This window comes from Trachurus japonicus, chromosome 15, assembly GCF_045865225.1.
Source record: "Trachurus japonicus isolate A0001 chromosome 15, Traja_1.0".
In the NCBI taxonomy this organism is placed as follows: Eukaryota; Metazoa; Chordata; class Actinopteri; order Carangiformes; family Carangidae; genus Trachurus; species Trachurus japonicus.
In genome coordinates, this window is record NC_140921.1 from 13,693,769 (window position 1) to 13,718,753 (window position 24,985).

General features: G+C 41.5%; 3 protein-coding genes across 3 annotated transcripts in view; all 3 read right to left on the reverse strand.

Moving 5' to 3' along the window:
• The window catches only part of ryr2b (ryanodine receptor 2b (cardiac)), a 65,314-nt gene extending 61,147 nt beyond the window's left edge, over window positions 1–4,167 (reverse strand). Inside the window, exons 1-3 of the mRNA XM_085799776.1 lie at window positions 3,989–4,167; window positions 1,168–1,287; window positions 449–553 (exon numbers count right to left, since the gene is read on the reverse strand). Coding sequence (XP_085655902.1) covers window positions 449–553; window positions 1,168–1,287; window positions 3,989–4,036 — 273 coding nt within the window. The 5' untranslated portion in view covers window positions 4,037–4,167. The remainder of the gene's footprint in view (window positions 1–448; window positions 554–1,167; window positions 1,288–3,988) is intronic.
• A 4,340-nt stretch (window positions 4,168–8,507) lies between these two features.
• On the reverse strand, window positions 8,508–24,873 carry actn2b (actinin, alpha 2b). The gene is made up of 21 exons (XM_085799777.1): window positions 24,543–24,873; window positions 21,071–21,185; window positions 20,846–20,965; window positions 20,637–20,723; window positions 20,376–20,463; window positions 19,997–20,075; window positions 17,325–17,406; window positions 16,986–17,071; window positions 16,657–16,749; window positions 16,120–16,350; window positions 15,715–15,862; window positions 15,162–15,312; window positions 13,055–13,163; window positions 12,128–12,268; window positions 11,783–11,965; window positions 11,321–11,455; window positions 10,782–10,961; window positions 10,389–10,535; window positions 9,390–9,455; window positions 9,128–9,286; window positions 8,508–8,910 (listed from the first exon to the last, which is right to left on the reverse strand). Exons 1-21 carry the CDS (start codon window positions 24,675–24,677, stop codon window positions 8,752–8,754), a joined length of 2,694 nt encoding a protein of 897 aa, XP_085655903.1. The 5' UTR covers window positions 24,678–24,873; the 3' UTR covers window positions 8,508–8,751.
• Window positions 10,389–14,813, reverse strand: LOC146973319 (uncharacterized). The gene is made up of 8 exons (XM_085799778.1): window positions 14,586–14,813; window positions 14,430–14,488; window positions 13,055–14,342; window positions 12,128–12,268; window positions 11,783–11,965; window positions 11,321–11,455; window positions 10,782–10,961; window positions 10,389–10,535 (listed from the first exon to the last, which is right to left on the reverse strand). The coding sequence occupies exons 1-3, from the start codon at window positions 14,606–14,608 to the stop codon at window positions 13,552–13,554; spliced, it is 873 nt and encodes a 290-aa protein (XP_085655904.1). The 5' UTR covers window positions 14,609–14,813; the 3' UTR covers window positions 10,389–10,535; window positions 10,782–10,961; window positions 11,321–11,455; window positions 11,783–11,965; window positions 12,128–12,268; window positions 13,055–13,551.
• Window positions 24,874–24,985: the final 112 nt, after the last annotated feature.

The window sequence follows — 24,985 nt, forward strand, 5'->3', positions numbered from 1 at the left end:
AAAAAAATGGCACTCAAAGTTCCCACACTTCGTGTCACCCTCAAGTTACAAGTACACATTTGCATCCTGATTCTGAATATGAATCAGATAGGACAATGACAAACTGGTCACAAAGTGAAGTCCATTTAGAGGGCAGGTAGTCTCATTACATTCGTCTCCACAGCAGACCCTGTGTGGGGTGTGGGAGATTTTGAAGATAGACAACTTGTATTTGCTCATGTAACATGTATTAACTTGTAATTTTATGTAAAGCTGGCATGAGGTCAGTTTTATCTAGCAACCTTCTGCAGTATCTTGAAATTCCAGTTAGGCCTCATTTTTTAGCACAATGTCGATGTGAACAGCACAACAATACTGCTTATGTAGCAATTAATAATTAATGCATCATCCTAATACTTTGGGACTATCAAGATGCATTGGGAGAGAAGAGAAAAGAAGACACTCTCACCTCTGCAGCCAGGTGCTGACTGTGAGCCAGCATCTCCTGCAGGGCACGGACAGAGAGACACTGGGCCAGGACGAAGCCACACACAGACAAATCCGGTGGAACATTCTGGGAGAAACAAAAGGACAACAGAGACAGGAGAGTCTTTGCAGCATGTCCCTTGTCTATTTAATCCACAGGCCTGCAGTGCAATTAGCAGGATCACAGCCAACTGGCAACTGAGCAGTTCAAATTTGTGAGGAAAGTGGGAAAATCTGACTCACATAAAAGAGAAATTCATGAATTATAATAATATTCTGAATAAATAAGTGAGAAACATGTCAATTCTGAATGAAATATTAAGTGTCATTAAGTATTCATTCAGAGGTGAATTAGTAGAAGGGCGAATAAACTTTTATATACTTATGAATTACGAACCATCCTGGCACTGTTAGGAGACATTCATTAAAGCTTGATGTTGGCAGAGGTCAACTTGTCTTACAAGTAAGCTTCTGATATTACAATCTGAGGATATTTGGTTACTGCACACTATATTTTGGGATTAAACATACAGAAGATAAAGTATTTCTGTAGGTCAGATACTCAGGAACTTTTTAGTAAATTGTTCGCATCTCTATTATTATTCCAAATGTCAAAAGTGATGAAGTGAGGGAGAAAATGACTAACGAGCTGCTATGGCAACAGGGAAAAACTGCAAAAATCACTGTGATGGAGCTCTTTACCTTGCAGTTAGAGGTGGACTCAAGCCTGCAAAGCCTGCTGCCAAATCCCTCCGCAGCAAGACAGAGCTTCACGTGTTCATCCTGGGAGGTGAGGGTACTTTGCAATACCACCTCGTCTCCCTGAGAAAAACACACACACACACACACAAACACACACACAGATGACAACAACAAGTACAAACTTTAATGAGCAAAACAGCTACAGATCCTCATGTATCAAAATTATGAAGATGCAGCAGGGTCAAATTAGCCTGATGGGTGGCCCCTGTCTGGTTAATTAAGGTGAAACTGGAGCACATTCACTGAGTGGGATACAATGGATTAATCTGTGGAGGCCTACACTGACATGGATCGATTACACACCCTCATCATGCCAAAAATGAAATATATACCCAGTGCTTGCATAAAGAGGAGACCTGTAAATTAGCCCACAAATATTTAGGAAATAAATGAGAGAAACACCGATCAAATGATACACTGTACACACACTACACAGAAGGGTTTAAAGAGGAACTATGCAGGATTTTTAGCTTAACTGTGCTACATTTTTACCTTAATTAAACAGCTTTGGAAAATTGTGATGGTTTAATAAATTACATGTTACTTGTTACAGGGAGAATGGAGGCTCTCTGCCTTTCACGTAGCGTCTCTTGGCTGAAAAACAACCAAGACCAGGCAGCACTGCAACAAAAACGCGCCCCGTAACCCATAATCTCTTGTTTATGACAGATGAGACTACAGAAATATACACGTTGTAACATCGTATAACGTTATCCACCGCTATATTGATTGATTTCTCGCTGGCTTCGTTGTAAATAAATGCACATGGCCAGGAGGAGGGTTAGCAAAACAGCAGAAAAGCAACCAGACTTCCCCTTTAATGTAAGAATATTCAGGAAAGTCAGTCATACTGGCATGATTTTAATATCAGAACAGCATGGTCTATCTCTACTGCAAAAGCATGTACAGTATATCTCTGTCACCTACAATTTATCTTATCGTCACTGCAATGCCTAATCAACCATGTCATAGGAATTGGGTGTTTCACGTCTATTTAAGGAGCTGTACAGAGGGACAACAGACGTCTGGCCTCCAAAGTCCAGTCAGGACGACTAACACCTCTCTCTAAACCAGGCTGCATACCTCCATATTGGAAAGATAGGGCACTGTCTGACCCTTGATTCACCCGTCTTTCCACTCTTCATATCAGCAGCACTCTGCAGTCAGTCAAACACACGGCCCAATGCTGAGGGGTGGTGGAGCATTCGGATGCCTACAGGACTCAGCTCTTCTTCAAGGTACATTTGGCAAGTGAATTTTTTTTTTTATGCCATAAGACTTAATCCAAATGTCAAAAGCCCTGGCAAGTGGAAACGCATGTTCAGTCAGCTGTAACAGGCTTTCCATAGACGTGTTTTGGATTTGAAACTGACACTCGCTGTTATATATTCCCATCTGTACATTTCAAGACTTCCCATAGTAGATGTGGACCACCTTGCTTGAAATAACATTTTTTTTGCTACGAGGAATTTGCTTTTATGATATAAAAACATCAAACCTCACTGTTGTTTCACAAATGCTGCGTGTATTTAATCTGTGATCTCTTGTCATCTATTAAGAATTGATCGTGAGACAAGATTTGTCATGATGATATGGGTGGCTTCCCGCCTAAGCTCAACAATTTCCTGGGGGGGAAACCCTGTGTTTAATGTAATAATGTATGACACAGATATCTCGTGTAACTTTATATTATGGATCGATCTTGCAAAATGACTGTGCCCTGGGTACTGGGTTCAAACACCACCTGCCTGTGCAAGTGAGTGTGTGCCTTGTATCCGCACCAGACACTCTCCCTGTGACGTGCCCTTATCAGAGGGCGAAGATAACAAGCTGTGAGAGGACAACTTACAACTGGGGAACAATGATATCATCTCGCAGTTGAGATTAGAAAAGCCATTTGTGGGTTTTCCCTCACTGTCAGTGACACGCACAAAAAATAATGTGAAGAAGACAGCAAAAATTCTGCTGCAAGATGTGCACTGAAAGTAACTCAGACAAATTAAATGTTACTGAAGTAAATTAAAAGGAACAACTTTAAATTGACAGCCTTTGGCTTGCATCATTTTCACACTTCATTTTCGCAGACCTGTGCTTGGGGAACTAAGACTCTGTTAATATGAAGTTAAGTTACTAAAGTAAGTCACTCAAAAGCAGGCAATATTAACACTGAGTTGGAAAAAACAAATGGAGCAAACATGGAGTTTGACATCCTGAGACACAACTACCCAAGGGAAGGAACTAACAACATTTACTCACCTTAAATACTCATGGGCAGTTTTGTTTAAGGTATTTTCACTGGACAAATTAAGCATTAAGCCTATATGATTTATTTAGTAGTCTAAATTTTATGGGCATTTCATCAATTGGGAAAGAGTCAGGTGATTAATCCATGCCATAGATAATTAGATGCAATCTAAACTGCTCTCAAATGAATGCATGGTCATGCATGACTAATAACGTTAAGCACAGGTCAGGTGCCATAGAATAAGCCACTTTTACTTCTACTATTAAGGGCATTTTGTGTATTTCCACTTAAGTAACCATTTTAATACAGGATGTAGTATTTTTAAATGGCGGTATTTACTTCTTTCCTCAGGCTCCTCTGCAGTTAGCTGTTAGCTGACGCATCTGGAGCTAGGCTAATTAGCTGGAGCACCGCAAGAAAAATGGGTAATTTATAAGTTTATTTAAATTTAAATTAAAAATGTATTCTTAATATTTCTTGCTAGTTACTAACGTTAGAAAAAAATGTCTGACTCACCGTTCGCAGAAACTGGAAGTCCTCATCACTCTCTCCAGTTTCAGCCATTTATTTATTTATTTGTTTGTTTGTTTAGGCTCAAACTAGCTACATTAGACAGAGGACCCATCCATGGGAGGACCACAGAGAAACTCAGCTGTCTCTGGTTGGGACGCTTCCTGTACTCTCCGGCCCACTGGGGGCTCACTGGTTGACCAACATCACTCAAAGCTTCATCCAACAGCGCTCACTGGTAACATCTACTGGTAAAATCAATGTATAGCAATGCTGCATTCGTGACAACAACTCGAAACTCGGGATTTTGTCGGAGCTATATCTTACGGTTAAAGATTACCTACGGATGTTGTGGATCACAGCCTAAATTATCTGTTTCCTTTTTTGTTTTTTAAATGTTTCTCTCTTTTTTTATTGTTTATCTGCCCTTTGTAATGTTTTACTGCCTTGCGTGAAGCAATTTGAATGCAAATTTGTCCTGGGCGGCCATGTTTTTAGTTGGCGTGGTTTCAAGTTGGAAAATCCGAGTTCCGAGTTGTCTCGAACGCAGCATCAGAAATGGACGTACTTTGTAAAGTGTCGTGCGGTGCTGTAGGTAGCGGTGGTAGAAAAACTTGAACTTTCAGGCGATTTAGAGAGCCCATCGCTATTCTGCCGATTTTTTCGGTGTCCAAACACTTTTATCTTCATATTTGTGAAAAATTACTTCGTTCACAACACAGTGAAAAAGGGCGTATGATTCAGATGGAAAGCTGGAAAGCTGCCATGATTGTTTATTTCTGGAAAGGTCTCAAATTAAGCAATATTACCCGAGAGGGTGTGCTTTAACGTCATTTGAGCACGACGGTGATGCGGTCAGGACCGAGGCGCTTGCGCCGAGGTCCGCAAGCATCACCGAAGTGCTCAAATTACGTTTAAGCACACCCTCGAGGGTAATATTGCGATTATACAACAATTACCAACAAAATAAAGCGTATAATTAAATAAATATTCATGTTGATGGACGTTTTGCTCTCAAAATTTAAAGTTTTTAGCGAGTGTGCTTCCCGTTTCCATGGAAATAAATGGGGTCTGACTAATAACTGAAACACAATCAGTCACGTCAGTAGACTCCTATGTGTAATGGAACCTAGTTCACCTCTACAGCAAATAGTCCGAACCTTAGTAACGACCTAGCAACAGAAATGATTTTCTAGTCCCAGATGAGTGAACTCTGAGCTGACGTTCATGTTTTAACGCGGTCTCGGACTTTCCCGAACTAAATCAACACTGCACAAACTCGCCCAAGTTATAACAAAGATGCCGTTTTTTTCCTTTCACAGATGTAGCTTCTACAACCGCAAACTCTGCATGTAAATGAAGTTATAGCGCCGTGTCGCCGACACAGCTGATAGAGAAAGCCAAACGATTACTCCAGATTATTTAAAAGCCCAAAAGGCGCAAGCGAGAGAGAGAGAGAGGGAGAGAGAGAAACATACAGGTAATCACCTCCGTTTTATCCAATGAAATATTCAGCTCCAGGCCATATTTTAAAAAACATATTCACCGCGATCACAACTCGTGTCTCTCCGACTTTGTAACGTTACACACATGGGAGGGAGACGATCCTCTCGGCTGTAACGGGGAAGTTTACAATATATTAACAAAAAATAAAATAACATAATTGTTCTATAAATATGACTGTGGCAGCTGTCAGGAACAACCTACAGGAGGTCATTGTAGTTTGAGATTTATTTTCACGAGTAATAAATGACGTTTCTGAAAATAAAAGGGGAAAAGTCCATGTTGCCATGGAGATGTGTAAACAACATGACATGGCGAAGTAATATTTTCAGTGATGAGTCAACCGTGCTGTAATGCTGATTTGAGCACGTTCTAAATGTCTTATTGACCAATCAGATTGCTTGGTCGGAACTACTTGTTGTATAATCTGTGATAAACAATCCTGACTGGGAAAACAGAGTTCAATATAGTCTACCACTGGACGCGATATTCTTTCATCCAAATGGTTGGATCGATAATCAGAATGACCTGGGGTTTATTCAAACACTGAAGTTCTTAAAAGTCATGGGAGATCATTGCATTTCAACTTGTCAAAATCTTAACTAGATTTCCCCTGTGCTATTAATGAGCTAATGTTTGAAAGATTAAAGCTTTAAGAACCAGTGTGGGGCAATGCAGTGTAGTCTGGAATAATCAGATCTGACAAGTAGGTAAGCCTATCTGGACCTGGTTTGTGGTGGTCTCAATATGGAAAAAGCACTGAAATCTCCAATTTTGCATCTTCTCAAATGGAATAATGGTTCACACTTTAAAACCCTGTTTCGTAGAGGTTTTTGATCAGGACCTGACCCCAAAAAGCAATGAAACTGCCCTTGGTTGCTCTATTACACAGTGCCTTGGACATCATTTGGTGACCCTGATTGACCTCCTTACCTTTTCCGGAATCAGTGATTTTCCTCAGAGGAACCCGATCCACTTTGGCTCCATGACCTTTCTTAAAACACCCTTGCACCAAGCTTTCACACCACTTCCATAAAAGACAACATAATAGATTGATGGCCTTGACTTTTGCTGACCATGTTCATTTCCTTCAAGAGAAAAGCCTTTTGAGTTTTCTGATTCACTGCTCTGTTCTGCAGTGCCATCCTGGGATTAAATTCTATATGTTCTATATAAGTCTAAAGAGCCTTCTTTTGTGAAAAACTAAATCAGTATTTCTCTGTTCTTTCCATCCCACAATTTCATGATGGGGTGAAGGAATAATTTCATCCTCTGAAGCTGACACTGAAGATATCACTTTTCTACTTAACCAAACCTTAGAGTGTGGGGGGGGGGATCTATATTTTTCATTACGTTATCTTTGCTCCCTGGTCGAGCATATTGAAGTACTTCTCATTGTAAAACTGTGCAATAAGAATACCATTATATTCTCTAAGTGCCAGTTCAAGCCCCAAACTGTATAGAGTTTAGAGCTACAGAAACATACATGAAAATACAGACTTCTTGTTATTTTTGAAACCATTATGCAAACAGATCTTTGACCCCGTTGTATAGTGTTGTGAAGCCCTTGTTAAAAAAATGTCTGTTTGGGTGTGACAAAACTTTCCAGTCGTATGATTTTGTTTAAATGTGCAGTTTGGATTTAGACCTCTTCTAATACAGTGATAAATTGCAAATGAAAACCAAAACAAGCAGTGATTTGTCAATTTGAAATAAGTGTTTGAATTAAGCAGAAACTGTTTATTTAATCAATCAATTTCCCTCAAGTACAAAGTTCAGCTTAGTCAATTTGTTGATAGAAGAGCAAGTAAATTTCTTCAAGGTGTCAGTGCAGCCTGAGTATTTATTTTCCTGCCAACATAATATAATATAAATTATTCACCAAAACTTAATGAAACACCTCTTGGAAGTACAGAGCTCAGAAGTTTCTGAAGCCACGGTCATCAGTTTCCAAAAAAAGAAACTTTTCTTTCAAAGAGAGTTTCTTTCGTCTTAATAGTGTTAAATTATTGGATCAGTGTGAAGTGGTAAACTCCTTTTTTATCACTTCCACAATAGTTTAGCCCACTTACATCATGGGTGTAAAATCATAAACACAAAATGTTATCATTATTCAGAGCATTACAAGATTGTTGTGGCAGAATGTAATTTGCATAGACTTAGTATCTTACAAGGGCAACACTTAGTTACTGTATATTTAGATACTCAATTTGCTGTATGAAAGACATTATAGTACAAGTATGTTAATTCTTTAACTACAATTTAATTTTATTCTCAAACAGCATACAACATGAGTACAGTGAAGGGGAACATGTAGCCAAACAGCAGTTTTATATGGATAAATCAATGTATATTTCTACTAGCAATAGGCCTTAAAATCTGTCAACAAAAGAAAATTGGGAAATCACTTGATGCTAATTTATGTATTTATTTTTGTCAATTTATTGTAGTTATTTCTAAGCACATGTAACCATTATGTTTGCTGCTGCCTGAGAAAATGTTTTATCTTCAAACGCACTTCTCATGAATACTGCACATTTAGTCTACAGTGAAAATTGTAAACATTTACTTCTGCATTTATGTGGTTTCCCACTTTTCCTCTGTTAGTACTCTGTATTTTTAGCCCTTTGGGAACCCATTTTCTATTGTGTTTATTGTTGGATGGCAGTAGGTCTGAAATTTGCTTTTACGAACTGTAATTCACTTAAACTATCACAAAATGCCTTATCGGATGATTGCATTCCCAAAACAAAGGCACTGTGAGGAAATATCAAAACAATACATGACAGCATTAGATGAAACAGGACTTTTACGTCTTACTACTTCAACTGATAAACCACCAAAACACCACGATCCTGTTGCTGTATGCATATTATCAAGTGACTTGTGTCTTTTATGGTGTGTGAATTAAGTTTCTACTTGATCACCGACTTTCTGCACCAACACCAAGACACACAAGGTAAAACATACAATGCATTGATTTTCATTATATAATTTGAGTATGTCAGTTTTTATTTGTTTATTATGGGCCATCTTTTATAGGACATAAGAAGCAACCATGACACTTGACAATGCTCAGCATGATTGTAGACAAACTAAAGCGTCAGAAAACTAATCAACAAAAACTGTGTATGGTCACAAACATCTCAGTCGACATATTTGATCCAACTTTTCTTATAGATTCCTTATAATCACGAGAGATGGAGGGGAGGCATGGCGGGGTGGGTTAGGTAAACGGTCAGTGGTTTAAAGGTTTTCTAGTTGGGTTAAAGGTCGCTCTCTCCATAGAGCGCAGTGGAGAAGGCAGTGTAGTCCAGTGCCCCTGGTGGTGCTCCAGGGCCGGCATAAGGCGGCATCCTCATGATGCAATACTCTGCTTGTTCTGGAGGAAGTTCTCTCCTTAGCTCCTCCACTAGTATGTAGGGCTGTGGTGGTAAAGGAGAATGTGTTTCAGGCATGTTTTACAGGAAGATTCATGCTAATGCCACCCTTTTCCATTTTTAGCCCATGAACAAAATGTTAGCTCATAAATCATCTTGGCACAGTAAAATTCTTGGAAATAATGATTGGAATGGAATAGATTAGTGCTGGCTAAAAATATCTAGCCATGTGCCGGTAAGCCACACAAACACAGGCGCATACCTTATCAGCTGCGAGGATCCGGAAGGATGCCACAACCTGCTCGGAAGTGTCTGTATCAGCCGTCTCTCTGGTCATAAAGTCAATGAAAGACTGGAAGGAGACAACTCCAGTAGTATTAGGGTCCACCAGCATCATTATACGGGCAAACTCCACCTCTCCCTGAGAAAGGCATGGATAGAGAAGCATATGAACGGTATACGTGTAGAACAATGCAAGAAAACAGAAGTGACCCATTCATCCACCCACAGCTGGAACACCATACCAAGTCATATCCCATAGAGATGAGGCAAGCTCTGAAGTCATCAGTGTCCATAGCTCCATTCTTCTTCTACAATTGGAGGCCAAATTTCAGGTGCACAACACAGGGGAGCAAAGAGGAAAGAAGACAGGGAGAAAATGAAGAAAAACAGAGACACAAGCTAAATACATCATATACAGCTACATTAAAATGACTGCAGTAATGTTAGACTGAATGGAGAAGTCTAACCTTTTCCAAATTTTACACTGACAGATGTTCTGCATAATAATAAACAACACAGAGGAAGAATGGTTTCAACTTTAAGCACTTCAAGTTCTTGGTTTTTGTGATGTGGCACTAAAGATGATCATGAGTCCATGATAAAGGAGAACTTAAAAACTCAGGAAAGAAGTAACATTGCTCATATACTTGCGTGCACACAGTGTAACTGTGCACATGGAGACTATAAACACAAACAAAATGTTTCTTATCTGGGACATCGCTACATGCCAATTTCATGCTGTAATTTCTATTTGTTGGGTGTGTTATCCACACTGTTAGTCTGGCACAGTGAGACACAGTCTGTGAAATTTCTCCAAATGTAGCTTGAATAAATGAAACAGAATACTTAGATAAGCCATCAGTTCTTAATGCTTCCATCAAAACTGCATGGATCTTGCTTGAAAATGTGTTAAATGTGCTTAAATATGGCTTAACATTTCATAGTACAATGGCAATTTGTGACAGCCAAGGGAGAAATGTTATATCTATTGTCCATACTCTCCAGCGGGCATCGCTGTAGGTCAAATATAGGGTCAGATGCTGAACACTGCTTTTGGGTCTGGCGAGAATTCAAGCTCACAAACAAACACCAGGGAGGACGTTTGGGTCACCATGCTCCGAGTTATAGGACTATCTATAAATACGTGGCTACCCCCTGCTCCGTGTCTGAATCGCTCAGATTGCTTTAGGTCAGTCACTCAAAGGGACAATGTCACCATGTGAAATGGTGGAGAGCTGTACCCGGTCAAAGTGGGTGAAAGAGGATCTGAAATCGCTCATCTGCTGCTGGCTGATGCCCTTGGCATCCCGGGTCAGGATCTGGGTCTCGATCTCATTAATGGTTCGGGCAATGGTTGTGAGGAGAAGCTCCCACCCGACACGGATGTGCTGTGGATGTGGTACAGAACATGTTCAAACAGAAAAGACACATATTTATCAGTTAAATAAGTAATGAATCTTTAAAAACCCAGTATCAGTAAATGTATGTTCCTATAGGAATTTACACATTTCTCAGTCTCATTATCCATGCAGAGCTGCAAAGAATATGTGTTTAATATTTAAAATACTGCACATATACAATACCTGCGCCTATTGCGCCTGTTCATGTCTGTCATATTCAACACTGTCCTGTACCTCCATAGTGTAGTTGGTGTGTTTGTTGTCAAACACCAGGGACTCCTGGATTAGCTGGTGGTCTCCCTCCAACTTGTCAACGTTGGGTTTATAAGCAACAATGACGTGCTCAAATTGTTTCAGTTGTGTCATCTGGTCCTCCAGGGTGCCTCCCATGTCCAAGGAGCAGCGTCCAATTTCCTGTTTGGGCAAGACATGAAACAAGGTCAACTTAATTTTTGGACCAATTTAGATTATAAAACACTGGTCAAAAGAGCTAATGTTTTCGATACTGATACTGCAGGGAGTCATTTACCTGTGCCTCAGAGTAAATTCTGTCCAAACCAATATGATTTGATGAAGAGAAATTGTATGTGTATAATAATATTCAGTCCTTTTACTTGGCATTATTTAATTATCAATATCATTATCAGGAAAGTCACCATCATTGTACTTCCCATATGTGCAGTGCATTTGAATAGAATTATCTTCCATTTTAGGTCTTTATTTGATTAGACGGAGATAACTGTCAAATTGCTTATGAAGCCTGTATGTCTAACCTCCATCCTGGCCTGTATCCAGGGACCAATGAGATTAGCCTGGGCAGCAAACTGCCGTCTCAGCCTTTCGTGGGCATGCTGGCGTGCCATCTCCTCCTGGAGGGAACCATCCCTCTGAGGGACCAGCTTCTTCACCTAGAAAGAACACACATGGTCACACAGAGGCCTTACATGGTATTGTGGGAAGCCGGCTCCTCCTGCAAGGAGCGGTTAACATTAAACAGAATTGATATATTTGGATTATATGCTTCAGATACTTTCAGGGTGCTAAGTCCTTTAACTCAGTGATAAAACATTTGAGCAGCACTCCTTTACTTTATCAGTGGAGTATAGACACTGCTCTCCTTGCTCCTATTTCATAATGACAGCTTTTATATGACCAGACAGCCACTATCTGCATAATGACTATTCCTTGATATATAAAAGGTCTGTACTGTATGTGAGTTTGAAACCTGGAGCTACCTTTTCCCACTTGTTGAGAAGCTCCTCAGTTGTAATGGTGCTGTAAGGGTTGATAATGTTGGCCTTGATCCCGTAGCTCTGGGAAATTTTCTGCACCTCGTTGTGGATTCCCAAGATGGCCTGTCTCTCGGCATCCGCCTCAGGTAGAGTAGCTTTGAACTGGTCATGAGCTGCGATTAGACTCTGGCAGAAGGAAAAAAAAGGAAAAAGGTTGGACAGATCTATTCAAATTACACATCATGCAACATTATAGACCTAAAAGACATTCACAATGAAGAGCAGAAGTTTGCAATTACTACTACTACTACTACTTTAACAAACAGTAGAAGTATTCTGTATGCTTACCTGGACTTCTTCAATAGTATGCACAATGAACATGTCCTGCAGGTCCTCCATGGCTCCTTCCATCCAGTTATTAAAAGGAGCCGACCTCTTGGCAAACTCCAAGAACAACTGATCAATAGTCTCCAGCAGCTTCTCAGTCCGCTGAAAGGATTACAAGATATTTTATTTATTTCTGAGTAGGTGTTCAATTCCTAGAAAAATTCATAACATCCAACCTATAGCTCAGCATTTACCTGAACTAAAGATGACTCATCATCTTCATCTCACATAACAAATCCACAAAAAAAACAACAACATTCCCTCACAGTTTTGATGACTAACAGCGTTATGGCCTTGTTAACCCCAAACTCCGGCTTGTTTGTTGCTGACGGGGTCCCACCCTTCAGCAGAGGATGGTGGGAGCAGGAGGCAGACAGAAAACAGACCCCTGTCACTGTCATTCAGACTTAATCCTTGGCCCTTTTCCCGGGCCCTCACACATTTGCAGGTCTGGAATGGCCAACATGGATCAGCGGAAGTGGCCTGTGGGCTTTGAGCCAGTCCTTTCCCTGGACAGAAGTCTTACATCTATTTCTCCTTTATCCCTGCCACGCTCCAATTTTACCCCTCTATGTGGGTCAGGGATTTTAAAGGGGATCCAATTATCTCTCCTCATCAATCAGTTGTGTCATTTCACTCTTCAGATCTCAATGACAAGACACCTAAATATGCTTACTGTGACATTTTGACTAAAGTGGATGCAGATGCAACTTAAATTCTGACTCTGTTGTGGCTAATGTGGAACATCAGCGCACTCTTGTGGGGACTTAAGCTATCCTAACAAATGAGGAGAAATTAGTTTTAGGAATGCACTTGCTAATATGCAAAAACTCAGCTCATCACAAAAACTGGTAAAATGGATTTAACAACCTTAACTAGTGGCCATACCTCCAGTGCCTCTCTCCTCTTCTGAGTCAGGGTCCCCAGCTTGTCCCACAAGTCACAGATGCTCTGGCAACGCTGGTTCACAGCAGCCACATCATGGTAGTCCAGCTCACTGGAAAAACAGTATGTATTAGTGTTTGTCTCAAGCTTTGCAGCATTTTTTCCTCCCCAGGCATTTTTCCAGTAAACAGGACAGGGTGTACCATACTGTAGCAAGCTACAATTTACAAAGAGAGAAAAAAAAAAAAAAAACATAAGAGCTAAAATTTAATGAACACCCAGACAATTGGTGGCCTTTGCAAGTCAAGTTGCTCAAACTCCAGGAGTCTGTGCCTCTTACTGGATTTTAGTTAGTCTACATTTTGAAGGAAAGGTGAACTAAAGAAAACCCAACAAGGACATTTAGATTTTATTTTTATTTCAAAACTTACAGATGTCAAATACACACAAACTGAACAAGAGCTGCCCTTTTCCTTGTGTTTGAAGACATTCAGCTTTGTTCAAGACTTGGCATAGGGTTGTGGCTGCTGCTGCGGCCGCCAGGGAGCATCACGGGGATCCTCATGAGCTGCAGAGACGACGGGAGCACTGGGATAGTCGTATCGCTCATAATGGACTTCACCCCAGTGGTCTCCCCCGTTTTCATACTCGGACTGGAAGTGTGAGAATCTGCCAGGAGGAAGCTGACCAGTCAGGAAGAGGTGGTACTGGCTTGGGCCAAATGGTGGTGGAGGCGGCGGAGGAACAGGGTAAAGAGACATAGGTGCCACGTCGAGTGGCGCAGACGCCCCCATGAAGGGAGGTGGACCACCGTAGCCTCCTCGTGACTCCGTTTCCCTCTCTTCATTTCCATGGCTGAAGGTGGATTCATAGTGGCTCAACTCACCAGCCCGGAAGTCAGGGCCAGGATAAGGAGGAGGAGGAGGTGGAGGTGGAGGGTTAAGCTCCTCGGTTTCCCTTTCCTCGAGCCCATGCTCAAAGTTATTCTCATAGTGCATAAGCTCACCTGCCTGAAAGAAAGGTGGAGGTGGTGGAGGAAGACCAACGTTAGGACTGGGGTGAGACATTCTGGACACACTGTGGGCAGTTGAGGACTCTTCCACAGGGTCCCAAGCAGGACCCGCATTATTCCACGGAGCGTTGTTGGAAGTGTGTGCTGCATGACCCGAGCTTGCTGGGTAGTTTGAACCCATAGCTGGTTCATGGTGAAATGAGACAGCAGGATTATTCATATTGGATGGTTGAAGAGCATCGCCGGTTGAGCCATAGTGAACGCCTGGCTGGTTCCAACCTAATGGAGAAGAAAAAATAAGTTAGTATGTTTACATTTTTTAAACTTCCCAAAAAAAACCATTTACTGTGGAGTTGCAGTCTTTACCTTTTTTAGCAGGGCGGCAGTGGATATTCCAACTTAGCAGTGCAATGAGAAGCAACTGACTGTGAAAAGAAAACAGCATGGTCAAAAACCTAAAACAAATAACCACCAAATAGAAAAATGAACAATCAAACACAGTTTAAAATTATATTCCCATACCTTGGAGAAATCCACACAGTCATTTTGCTTGTCAGCTGAAATGATAGACTCTGCTCTCAGAGCACCGGTTAAATAGGAAACAGGAAATGCTCTGCAGCCAATCCCAGACTGAGGAGTTGATGATGGACAGGTGTACTCAATCCCTGCTGATTGGCATCGTCGCACGGCAATGACCTGCACCTTTCAGGTTGTGTGTCCTTGTGTTGTGATACATTTTAGTGACAGACACTTTGTTAAGAAGGAAAGGCTTTGAGGAAGGTTCATGATAACTGTTCCAAGGAGGCTCATCACCTAACATGCAAATCACGGTTTTGAGACAGTGAGGTTATATTGTTCCAACTTCCTCCACTGTCTCAAATGTGAACAAACTGACTAAATATATATATAGGATCATTGACCTACTGCCGATTTGATGCACTGTGCTTTAAGAATGGGCTTTTAGAATAATATTTACAGGAGAGAAATAGAAAACAAGACCACCACTGCTCCTGAATGCTGTGTTTGACAGGAGTGAAAAACACACTCTTGGGCCTCCATGACACATGACTGCAAACATCTGCTATAGGGAGTACGTACTTCAGTTCCTGTGCAATGGCGGCAATCTGCTCCACTCTGTCCTGGTGGGCTGCCAAGTCGCTCTCAAAGGCCTCGTGTTTTCGAAGTAATGCTCTGATTTCTGTCAAGGTGGCCGTTTCGTAGTCCTTCATGGAAAGGATCAGTTCTTTACCTGAATGTCACAAATAGGCAAAGAGGAAAAAAAGGATGGGGTAAGAGAAAAGAACAACAAGATAATTAATAGGTTAGGTCTAAACACAGGCCTTATTTGGTCATTGCAGATGGAGAAAATGACCTGTTACAATTCACTATAGGCTGATTGTATTGGACAGACTAAAACCCACGATCAAATCTCATTAGGTACAAGTCTAAACAAACCACAAGGTTAAATGAAACACTTGAACACTGGAAAGGAGGCAGAGAGCCATGAATACAGATGCCTGTAGATAAACAAGGAGCTGATAAGCCAAGATAAACAGGTAAACGCACAGACCTATTGACACGGCAGTGAGTGACAGATACAAAAACAACCACCCAGACGGTTAAAAAGCTGAAATGCACAACTAAAACTGACCGCCGGCCCAGTTCTCGTGATTGGTGGCTTTTTGGCGGAACTTTTCAGCCAGGTGGTCAAGCCTCTCGAGCCGACGGATCTCGGTGAGGAGCCACTCCTCGTAGCCTTTCTCTGCCCCCTCCAGGCCCTGCCATGCACTGGCTATGTCCTGGAAACAAAATGAAAATGAAAAAAAATCACAGTTTAAATGAACTCTTTTAAGAAGTTCAGATTAAATTTGACTTAGACCATTTAGAAAAACTGATAAACAGATATTGGAATCACCCTAGACTGGTACACTGTCAGGTCCACTACATTAAAGTGGCAGAATGTGATATAAAACACATTAATAGTGTTGCACACAATCGCAAACATTTCTTCAACTGTTGAACAGAAGTGATGGAAGAATTTGGTGTTGTCACTTACAGATACCATCTTCCCCTCAGAGGGCATAAAGGCAGGGCGATTGCTGATGCGTAACTTGGTCTGCAGGGTGTTGAAGTTAATTTCCAACTGGCACTTCTCCTGCACCTTAGGGGGCTTGTGCTGGCGCCTGTAGTCCCTGAAATCCTCCAGTTTCCGCTGCATCTCTGCCATGGTCTTCTCTGGGGTGCGGTTCTCCAGCCAGGGAGTGGTGCGGCGGATCCACTCCAGCAACTGGGAAACACAGGGACAACGTGGGAATAAACCGAGAGGAAAGAGAGCTGTTAAGATAGTAGTATGTCATGAAGACCGATGAATTATTCAGCTTTTCAACAGATGGCTCTCTGCTTATCACAGAAATGGAATTCATTAGTGTGGGAAAGAAAGAGTTTTCAATCTAAACTTAAGTCTGTTCTTGTTCTGTATGTGCCAGATAAAGTTTAGTTTCGCTTTGAAAAATCAATGGTTTCATTTCACAAAGTGTCATCATCAAACAGGTTGTGTGTGTTTTTTTTAATGACATTTCAAATCTTACTTTACCTCACTGGCCAGTCTCTCATACTCCTCCATCAGCTTCTCATTCTCCTGGTTTACACCGAGCACCTTACAGATCCTGTTGGCAGCTGTCTCTGCCTGAGAGCACAGGGCACGAGAATAATGTAATTACATCAGAAAAGTAGCACAGCACAGTCACGCTCCTATTCATCCTTCCAATATCCTTAAAAATTATTCTCACAATATGTTTTTTGATCTCAATGACACATCAAAATCAAAGTGGCAATCAAGTTCTGCACCTGGGTCTGTTCTCAAAATACATATGGACTGTACAGCAGAGGCAGGAATAGCTAACTCATCTTAGGGGACTGTACCTGCTCAGCACCAGCAAAGGCATGGTAAAAGCAGGACACGTAGGTCATGATCGCTCTTTCATCGGGCTTGGGGGTGTTGATGATATCTATGGCATTGAGAGTGGGGCACAGTCAAGGTGGTAGAAAGGGAGAAAACAAGTGAAAAATGACATAAAAGTACTCTGGAACAGAAAAATCCATTGTAACTATCAGTTTATTATGATTTCTATCCTACACTAACACTCACATACAATGTTAACGAAAATGAACTGACTCATACAAACAATAATAGTGTTGACATATCAGTTCAACATTTCAATTCAAACACTTGTATTTGGCCTCTGGTTTATGAAACATTACCTTCAGCGTCCAGCATTTTGGGAATGTCCAGGTGTTTCTCGGCTATGTCAAAAGCCAGGTTCAGGTTCCCCAGAGGATCATCCTAAATAAAGTAACACAATTCTACATCACTGAACAGCAATGCCGGACTTAAAATGCCACCGCGCTGACCTCCATGCTATGGTGGACACATTATACTCCCTCATCGCTGACTGTACATGCACTTTAATCTAAGAGCAATTGTTTTTAAATTTATATTTGCACAAATGAATTGTCTTTTTTTCATTTCTGTCATGAACTGGCCACTCAGTGTTGTGTTAATTATTGATTTGGTGAGTTGAGGGAAATCATCAACTTATCTCCATGGAGAAGTAATTTATCTTCTCATATCCATAACATATTATGGATTATGTTATACTTTTTTTGTCTACATTTTGCTTTTATCTGACAACCTCAGACTGCTCCACATGATTTTCACTGTAACTGGTTATTTTCTTTAACTAAGTAATTGATTGTTTTGTCAGCAACATGTCAATGTGAAGTGTTACAGATGAGAGGTGACAAAAAAAAGTGAATGTTTGCACTCGTGAATCTTCTCCCATGACAACTTTACTTTATACATGACTCGAATAATCATAAAATACTCAACATGGAAATCAACTACTCTTCATGCTATCATGCTGCTGCTATTGTCCCTATCTCGGTAACACTGTTCCATAGAGGTAGGTGGGAGAGGGTTGGCACACTACATGACAGGGCCAGCTGCTCACAGATCCAGTGCAAGACAGACAGACAGATGGATGGATGGATTGGGGTAGTAAACTGATGGTGGGATGGAGGGATGGATGGAGAGAAGGATACCCCAATGCCTGTGTGTGTGTGTGTGTCTCTGACCAGGGCTGGTTCAGCAGCTTAACGAACACCCTCACCTGGAGCCAGACTCAACAGCTGCCTGGCTCACAATGAAACTGTCTCCTGGCAGCACGAGCAGAACTGAGAAGCCGAGGTGTGACTGACTGAGTGAATATGTATGTCAAAAAAAAAGGTAAAAACAGGGAAGCAGTCCAGAGAAATAGATCTGGTGCCTCACCACCCATATTTAGCTTTAGTTACCAATTGGTAGGCTATCTATTGTCTGACAATAGACACCATCCTTAGGATTTAACTAAGAAATATGACAAACCATTTTGTACACTTTCCTGAGGCCTGGTCGCCTCTAACCGGGGAACACTACGTGACAATGTGGACAATAGCAGAGGAAAAGCTAAGCCTGAGCTCTGCAGGGACTAGGCTCATGTTTCTGTGACTATTCAGGGTCAAGTCCAAGTCAGGCCACTGAGTTGTCTGCTGAAAAGAGAGTGCTTCTGTTTCCAAAACAAAGGATAATGTCACTCTTCTTAACCAGCCATGGTGTTCCCCTGCTAAAGATATACAGAGCTGGGCCAAATTTGGCCTTGGTAAAATAGAAGCAAATGTTCCTATATGAGGTTCTTATGAGTACACTGGCTGGCTTTTAGGCAAGGAACTATTTCTTTATTCACAATATGTGCTTCAGGGTTTCATCAGATAAAATCCTTATAAAACCTTGTGGGTAAGATCTCTAGATTTTACTTTTAAAATAAAGCACTGTCTTATATCAGAAACAAACTTTGCAATGGATGACTGACGCCTCAAATATTCACAAAGCAGCCTTCCTCTCTGCCGTAGACAGCACCTTCTTCCAGGGGAGAAAGGGTGCGCTCCTTGCACGCTATTGTTTCTTGACAGACATGGGAAGCCTGTCAGCTGCGCTCTGTAACTCTGTGAATATGAAGCACAGTTCAACGAGGCCCTCACCTGTTCACACACAAACACTAAGAGTCCTGAGAGTCCATTGAAACCAGTACATTTAAATGAGCAGTGGATTTGTTTGCTCTGAAAAACATTTACAGCTCATGTAATACTATGCACACACACACCACCCATATGGCAGACATTATAGAGTTTGAAATGGATGAGAAAAGTCAAATTAATTTAGTATTAATTCATCATCTTCTGAAGAGCCTCGTTTTGCATATTCATCACTTTGTGTCAAAAACAAGAGGTCACATGTCACCACCAATAAACCCAGTGTTGTGAAGGGCACAGTGGGGTGCACGACAAAATGGACTAACGCTACAGTTGTTTTAACGCTAATTATGCTGAAAATTGTGTATCAAGTAAACCACTTTAGTTAAGAGTAATGAAGCATGGGGTGAGAGTAAATGAGTGCACACTGCTGTGAAGAAACACATCCATAAATTAAAGTAGCAATATATCCATTAGGCAAATAAAACACTGTTTATCTTTAGAAAACATTACTGCATAGAGCTACGGCTTATGTAACCTCAAATAATTTACATGTTTAATTGCATGAACAATATAGAGTTTCTTACCTATGAATAGGCACACTTTTCTAAATGAATATGAATAAAAAAAAGTGCTATAAGGGATACTAATCAAAATGGGCAACAGACAATGTTCAAAAAGATGGCATACACCTCCAGCTTCGGTGATTCACAAGATTGAAAAAGTGCCATTATGTTGAGTTCAGTGTGTGTTTGTTTCCATCAGTTCACACTGTGACAGAAGAGTTAATTTGGTGAAAATCAGTACGTTAGTGTTTGGGGGGGCTGAAACACAGCATCCTGGTTACGAGTGAAACCACACGACACCTTGTTGAGCTTAGAGTAGTCGAGGAGGTCGGGTCTGTGTCTATGAATCAGGGCGCAGAAGGCCAGGCCATCCTTCCAGCTTCACCAGCCGATGAGCAGAGAGAACCAACATGTCAATTCAGAGGAAGCTCACTAACTCTACTTAGAGATGAAGTTGCTGGAGTCCAGTACCAGCATTAATGATAAGAAATTTTGTTCACGTCAAACTTAAGTCCTGATATTTCGTATTGTTTAAAGTCAACTTTATCATCCCTTTGCTTGGAATATGACAAAATGGGAAAAAAGAGAGAGGACAACCTAGGTTAACTATCAACCACATGAACTATCACTATAACCAAAAGGCATTTAAGACTCAGTATTTAATGTGTGAATCACTGACCTGACATGGAAGTTTTGGACATTGACATTCCTGTAGGGGGCGGTCTTTCTCTGACACCACAGGAGAAGACCTTCCTTGGCAGATGTTTCTGAGGAGAGAATGAATTCACAGGGCTTGGTCACAGTAAAGTTAGGGTCACAGGTCAAAAACGCAAATTAAGAAATTTCACCTTTACCTTTTGTTGTTTTGTGTGTGTGTTTATACTCTAGTTTGCACAATAGAAAATAAATGTGGATTATTTCTTTGTTTTTATCATCTTACCTTCCACAGAAATGTCCTGAATGGCGAAGCGGAGGATGATAGTCCAGATCATTCCAAGAGTCATCTTTACATTACCGTCCACAATCTCTGAAAAGCAAACAATCCGTTTTCATCAGTTTGCACAAGAGGGGATAAAAGATCTGATTATCACTCCCCTCCACACGTAATGAGGTGCGCTGTAATTATATATACCGGAGGGCTTTAGTTACCTTCAGCTCCAATGGAGACCAGTTTCACTCCTTTGCTTGTGATGAACTCCAGTGCTTTGTTGACATTAGCAATCTTATGAAACCGCATCTTCCCTCTGTCTGGCTTGGGTAACCTCTCTCCTACAAATACAAATATGTGTGGGAAAATGTTATAAAAGTTGTTATATAATGAAAATAAATAATTGAAAGGAAACCTTGAAAACATTTTTCCTTTCGTGATCTAACCTGAGATAACTTCCAGAAGCAGCATGAGCTTTAGTCCATTCCTGAAGTCTTCCTCAATGTTTTCAATTTGAGTGCCAGCTTTCCTCAGGTGGGAGTTACACCAGGCTGTGAAGGTCTAACAAGGAAAGGGACAAATGCATGGCAACAGCAGTTATTTCAGCACCCACTGTGAAGCTTTGCAGATGCATTTATGGTTTGAAGGAAATTGGGCTTTAACTCCACTTGAATTCTCCTTTACATTATGTGGATTACCCTATAAGCATCTGCAGTGGAACCTAAACAAACTGAGGCAACTAACAGCTTAGCAAGTCTTCACATCAGGACTATACACCAACTCGATGTTAACCTCTACCTCTTTGACCAGTGATACATTTTAGGATTAACCTTCAGTGACCCATTAGTGTCCAGTTTCTACTTTTTCCTGCCATAACTCCACGGCTAACGAGCACCTGAACAAACGTGTGGGACTGAAATACTGTAAATCAAGTTAAGACAGGCCCATTGTCTCTCTCCTCCTATTTTTATAAAGTCTCTCAATAGCCAGCAGCAGAATTCACGGGCGCTCAGCGCTTTGTGGATGAAAGCGGGGAGCCGACCACAGAGCACATTCCGACCGATATAAGGTGTTAAATTTAGACCGCTCTGCTGTGCCTCACGATAAGAGACCGGGAGGAAAAACGTCAAAACGTCTCGCCATGTCAACAACATGAGTGAAAATGTCACGTGGATACAGAGCAAGTTTTCCCCTCACGTCACTCTCTGTCACTTTTTTGCCACTTCTAAAGTGGTTGGCCTCAGCTTTATCGTAGTGCATGGCGTGCACGCTGACCAAACCTTACAGTGAGGTATGTAGACAGGCAGGATGGCAGCATACATACTCAGAAATTCACATTTAAAATCATGTTATTTGTTCATTTTTGCCACATTTTAAAAAATGACAGCTACAATAATTTCCTAGAAAATATATTTCCTGTTTATATGTTCTCGCATCAGTGATCTGGTCAAGATGCTACAACCACTCCACTTCTATATACTTTTATGTGGATGATAATGTATATAAACGTGTCATTACATTACATTTTCAACCATGGGTCTTGCCAAGGCAGCCACTCAGGCTTTCCTTATGGGTGCTGGTTCAAAACCAGAATATAACCTGGGCTTTAGTGCAAATCACAGTGACCACAATGTTCTTCCCCGGGGTGTATGTGACATTGAACCGCTGCCCTCCTTGTTAAAAAAGTGTGGCGTGCTGGTCCTCCAAATTTGACTCAGCCACAATGACAGAACCCCGCTGCCCACTTTCCAAGCCCCCCCACCCACCCCCCACCCACCACCTCCCTCTCCAGCAACACTGACCAGTGACGATTACAGCTAAAAATATTTATGAATCACATCCAGCAAGGACCAACCCTAAAGCTGCCTGTGGGGCCTGACTAGGTCATCGGCTGGCAGGGCCGTCCAGGAGGATGGAAAAACAAGAGAACTGAATGTTTCACATGTTGAACAGACGGGACCTTGTGTTGTGAATGGATTGTAATGATTTTCTTACTCTTCATTCATGTTGACACTTATTTAACTTCTATGGGTATATATTTACAACTTATATCCGTAATACTTGCACTTTCATTTGTAACGCAGAACTCTAACGCTAAACTGTCACTGAAGGCTTTATCAATCTCCTTGATAAACCTGTCTGAGTTGGTAACAGACTCAAAAAGGTCCACTTAACCACAGCCACATTAATATCCACTGAGGCAAGGACCCCATGCAGCTGCTGGTAGGATTTGAAATAAGCCCTCTGTGTCTGGCTTGAGCTGGATAACAGATTTACAGCTACTGGAAGAAAAAAAAACATTTCAAAGAAAATGAATAAAAGTGGGCCATATGCAGCAAACAAAAACAATGTGGCAACACCACTACTCACTGTTAATGTCTAACAGGAGTATAATAAGCTGGTTGTGCCCAGAGCAGCTTCATTACCTTCCACATTTGCCAAAAAGAAACACTATCCCAATGTTAGTGTAGGCAGCCATCAATGATGCTGTATCACTTCTGATCATTTGAAACAGCTGCTTCATAAGCAAACTACTCTCCAATGAGCACTTGTCAACTCCAAATTATAATCAGTAAAAAGATAAACACTGGAAAAATAGCTGTGCATATGGGACCAGCCTGGGACTTAACTCTGGTGTTGCTGCCTTGTGATGCCAAAAATACACAGTTTTGTCATCATCCCCACAGGGGCCACAGGAGGTTATATGGGCAATGAGCTAAGGGCCACCAGTTGTGCAAAAAAGATGCAATTTAAGGCCCAGGCCAACTTTTTAAAGCCCTAAAACCAACTGACAGTAAGGGGAGGCCGGTGCTATATTGAGTTGAGCTGGTCCCGGTACAATATTTCTGCGTGGGTTTCTATAAACAAAAGAATTCCGCACCAAGGACAGTGGATTAACCCTACTATAATGCCTTTTGGTCCCGAGGTTTAAAATTAGATGTAGCGTCCTTTCTAATCCCAAGAGCGTCATCATGTGTTAGAAGCATCTGTTGACAGCTCGCATTCCGCGCGTATCAGTCTGCAGAGCCGCTGGAAGGCAGAGCTATTGTTAGATGGTACCCACCACCACCACCGCATCCGTCCGTCAAGCCTCCCTCCTTGCCTCCCTGGCTGCCCTGCCCTGCCCTGGACCCCCCCCCGGCCGCCGCGTCAAGTCTGCGGCAAACTAGCTATAAGCATACCGGAAGTTAGAGAATGCTGCCCTTCAAAGTAAAACAACACCGACAACTTCGACGACCTGTTGAGTTAGTTCCTCGAGTCGGTGTGGTCGTCCAGCTGAAATGTCACAGCGTTTCACAGCTAACTATAGGTAAGAAATAAATCAATAATATATAGAGTTCAATGTTCAGGTGCCAGGAAGGACGTTTTTCTACTTCATGTGATTTGACGAGAGACGTTAGCTAAGTTAAGTTAGCCAACATCGCAAGTAACGTTACGACTCAAAATGGCTAATGGTTGTTAACGACTAGTTGAAGTATTTATTTCCCCCTTCTACTTCATCCACACACGCAGTTATACAATAGAAATATGGATGACTGGTTGCTTTAAAGTTTAAATTAACTCACATTATGGTGCGGTGCCTTTAATCCGTCTGACGCGCCTGAAAACGTTTTTATTTTGAAAATGTCAACCGGAAGTCCAACTCTTTATCGTGGTTAATTTGATGTAAACGCACAACTGAGTGAAACTTATGTTGTGCGGCACTCACTGTATAGAGAAATACTGCCTAAGTGTATAGAGAAATATAAAATACAAACAAAATTAACTTCATCCAACTTTGAAAATGAATTCAAATGTGACTCTACGTCGCACTGTAGCATAATTTTCAACTTTATAACATCAAATGACTTAGGATTCAATTCATTGTAATAATTTTGACGAAAGTGTTGTTTTTGTTTTTTTTTATCTTGGACTTACTTTCCTCTGCTGTTGTTCCCAGGCTGGGTCCAGCAGCATGTCCCTGTCCCAATCTTCCTCCTGCAGCATGTACTCTTCCTCGTAGCCATTATCATAATGCACCGTCGTGGTCTCCACCTGGGTCATCATCATCATTGTGCCGCCTTTTTTCTGTTCCCACCCGAAAAATTAAAATGTGTGTTGTTATCCTTAAACTGTAACACCGAGGAGGTTATAGTTTCCTGACTTTCTCTTCTCCGAGCTGCTGCTGCTGCTTCTGCTGCTTCTCTTTCTCACTCTCGCACGCTTGCCCTTGTCCTCCCGACCTGACAGACGTCTGGCCCTGGTTGCCACAGATGAACAAGCGACGTTATCATTAGTACTGGACGGTCATGTGACGCCTTCATACCTTCCCCCTAAAACCCCTATCACTCACACCACCCCACACCCATCCACCCACCAAC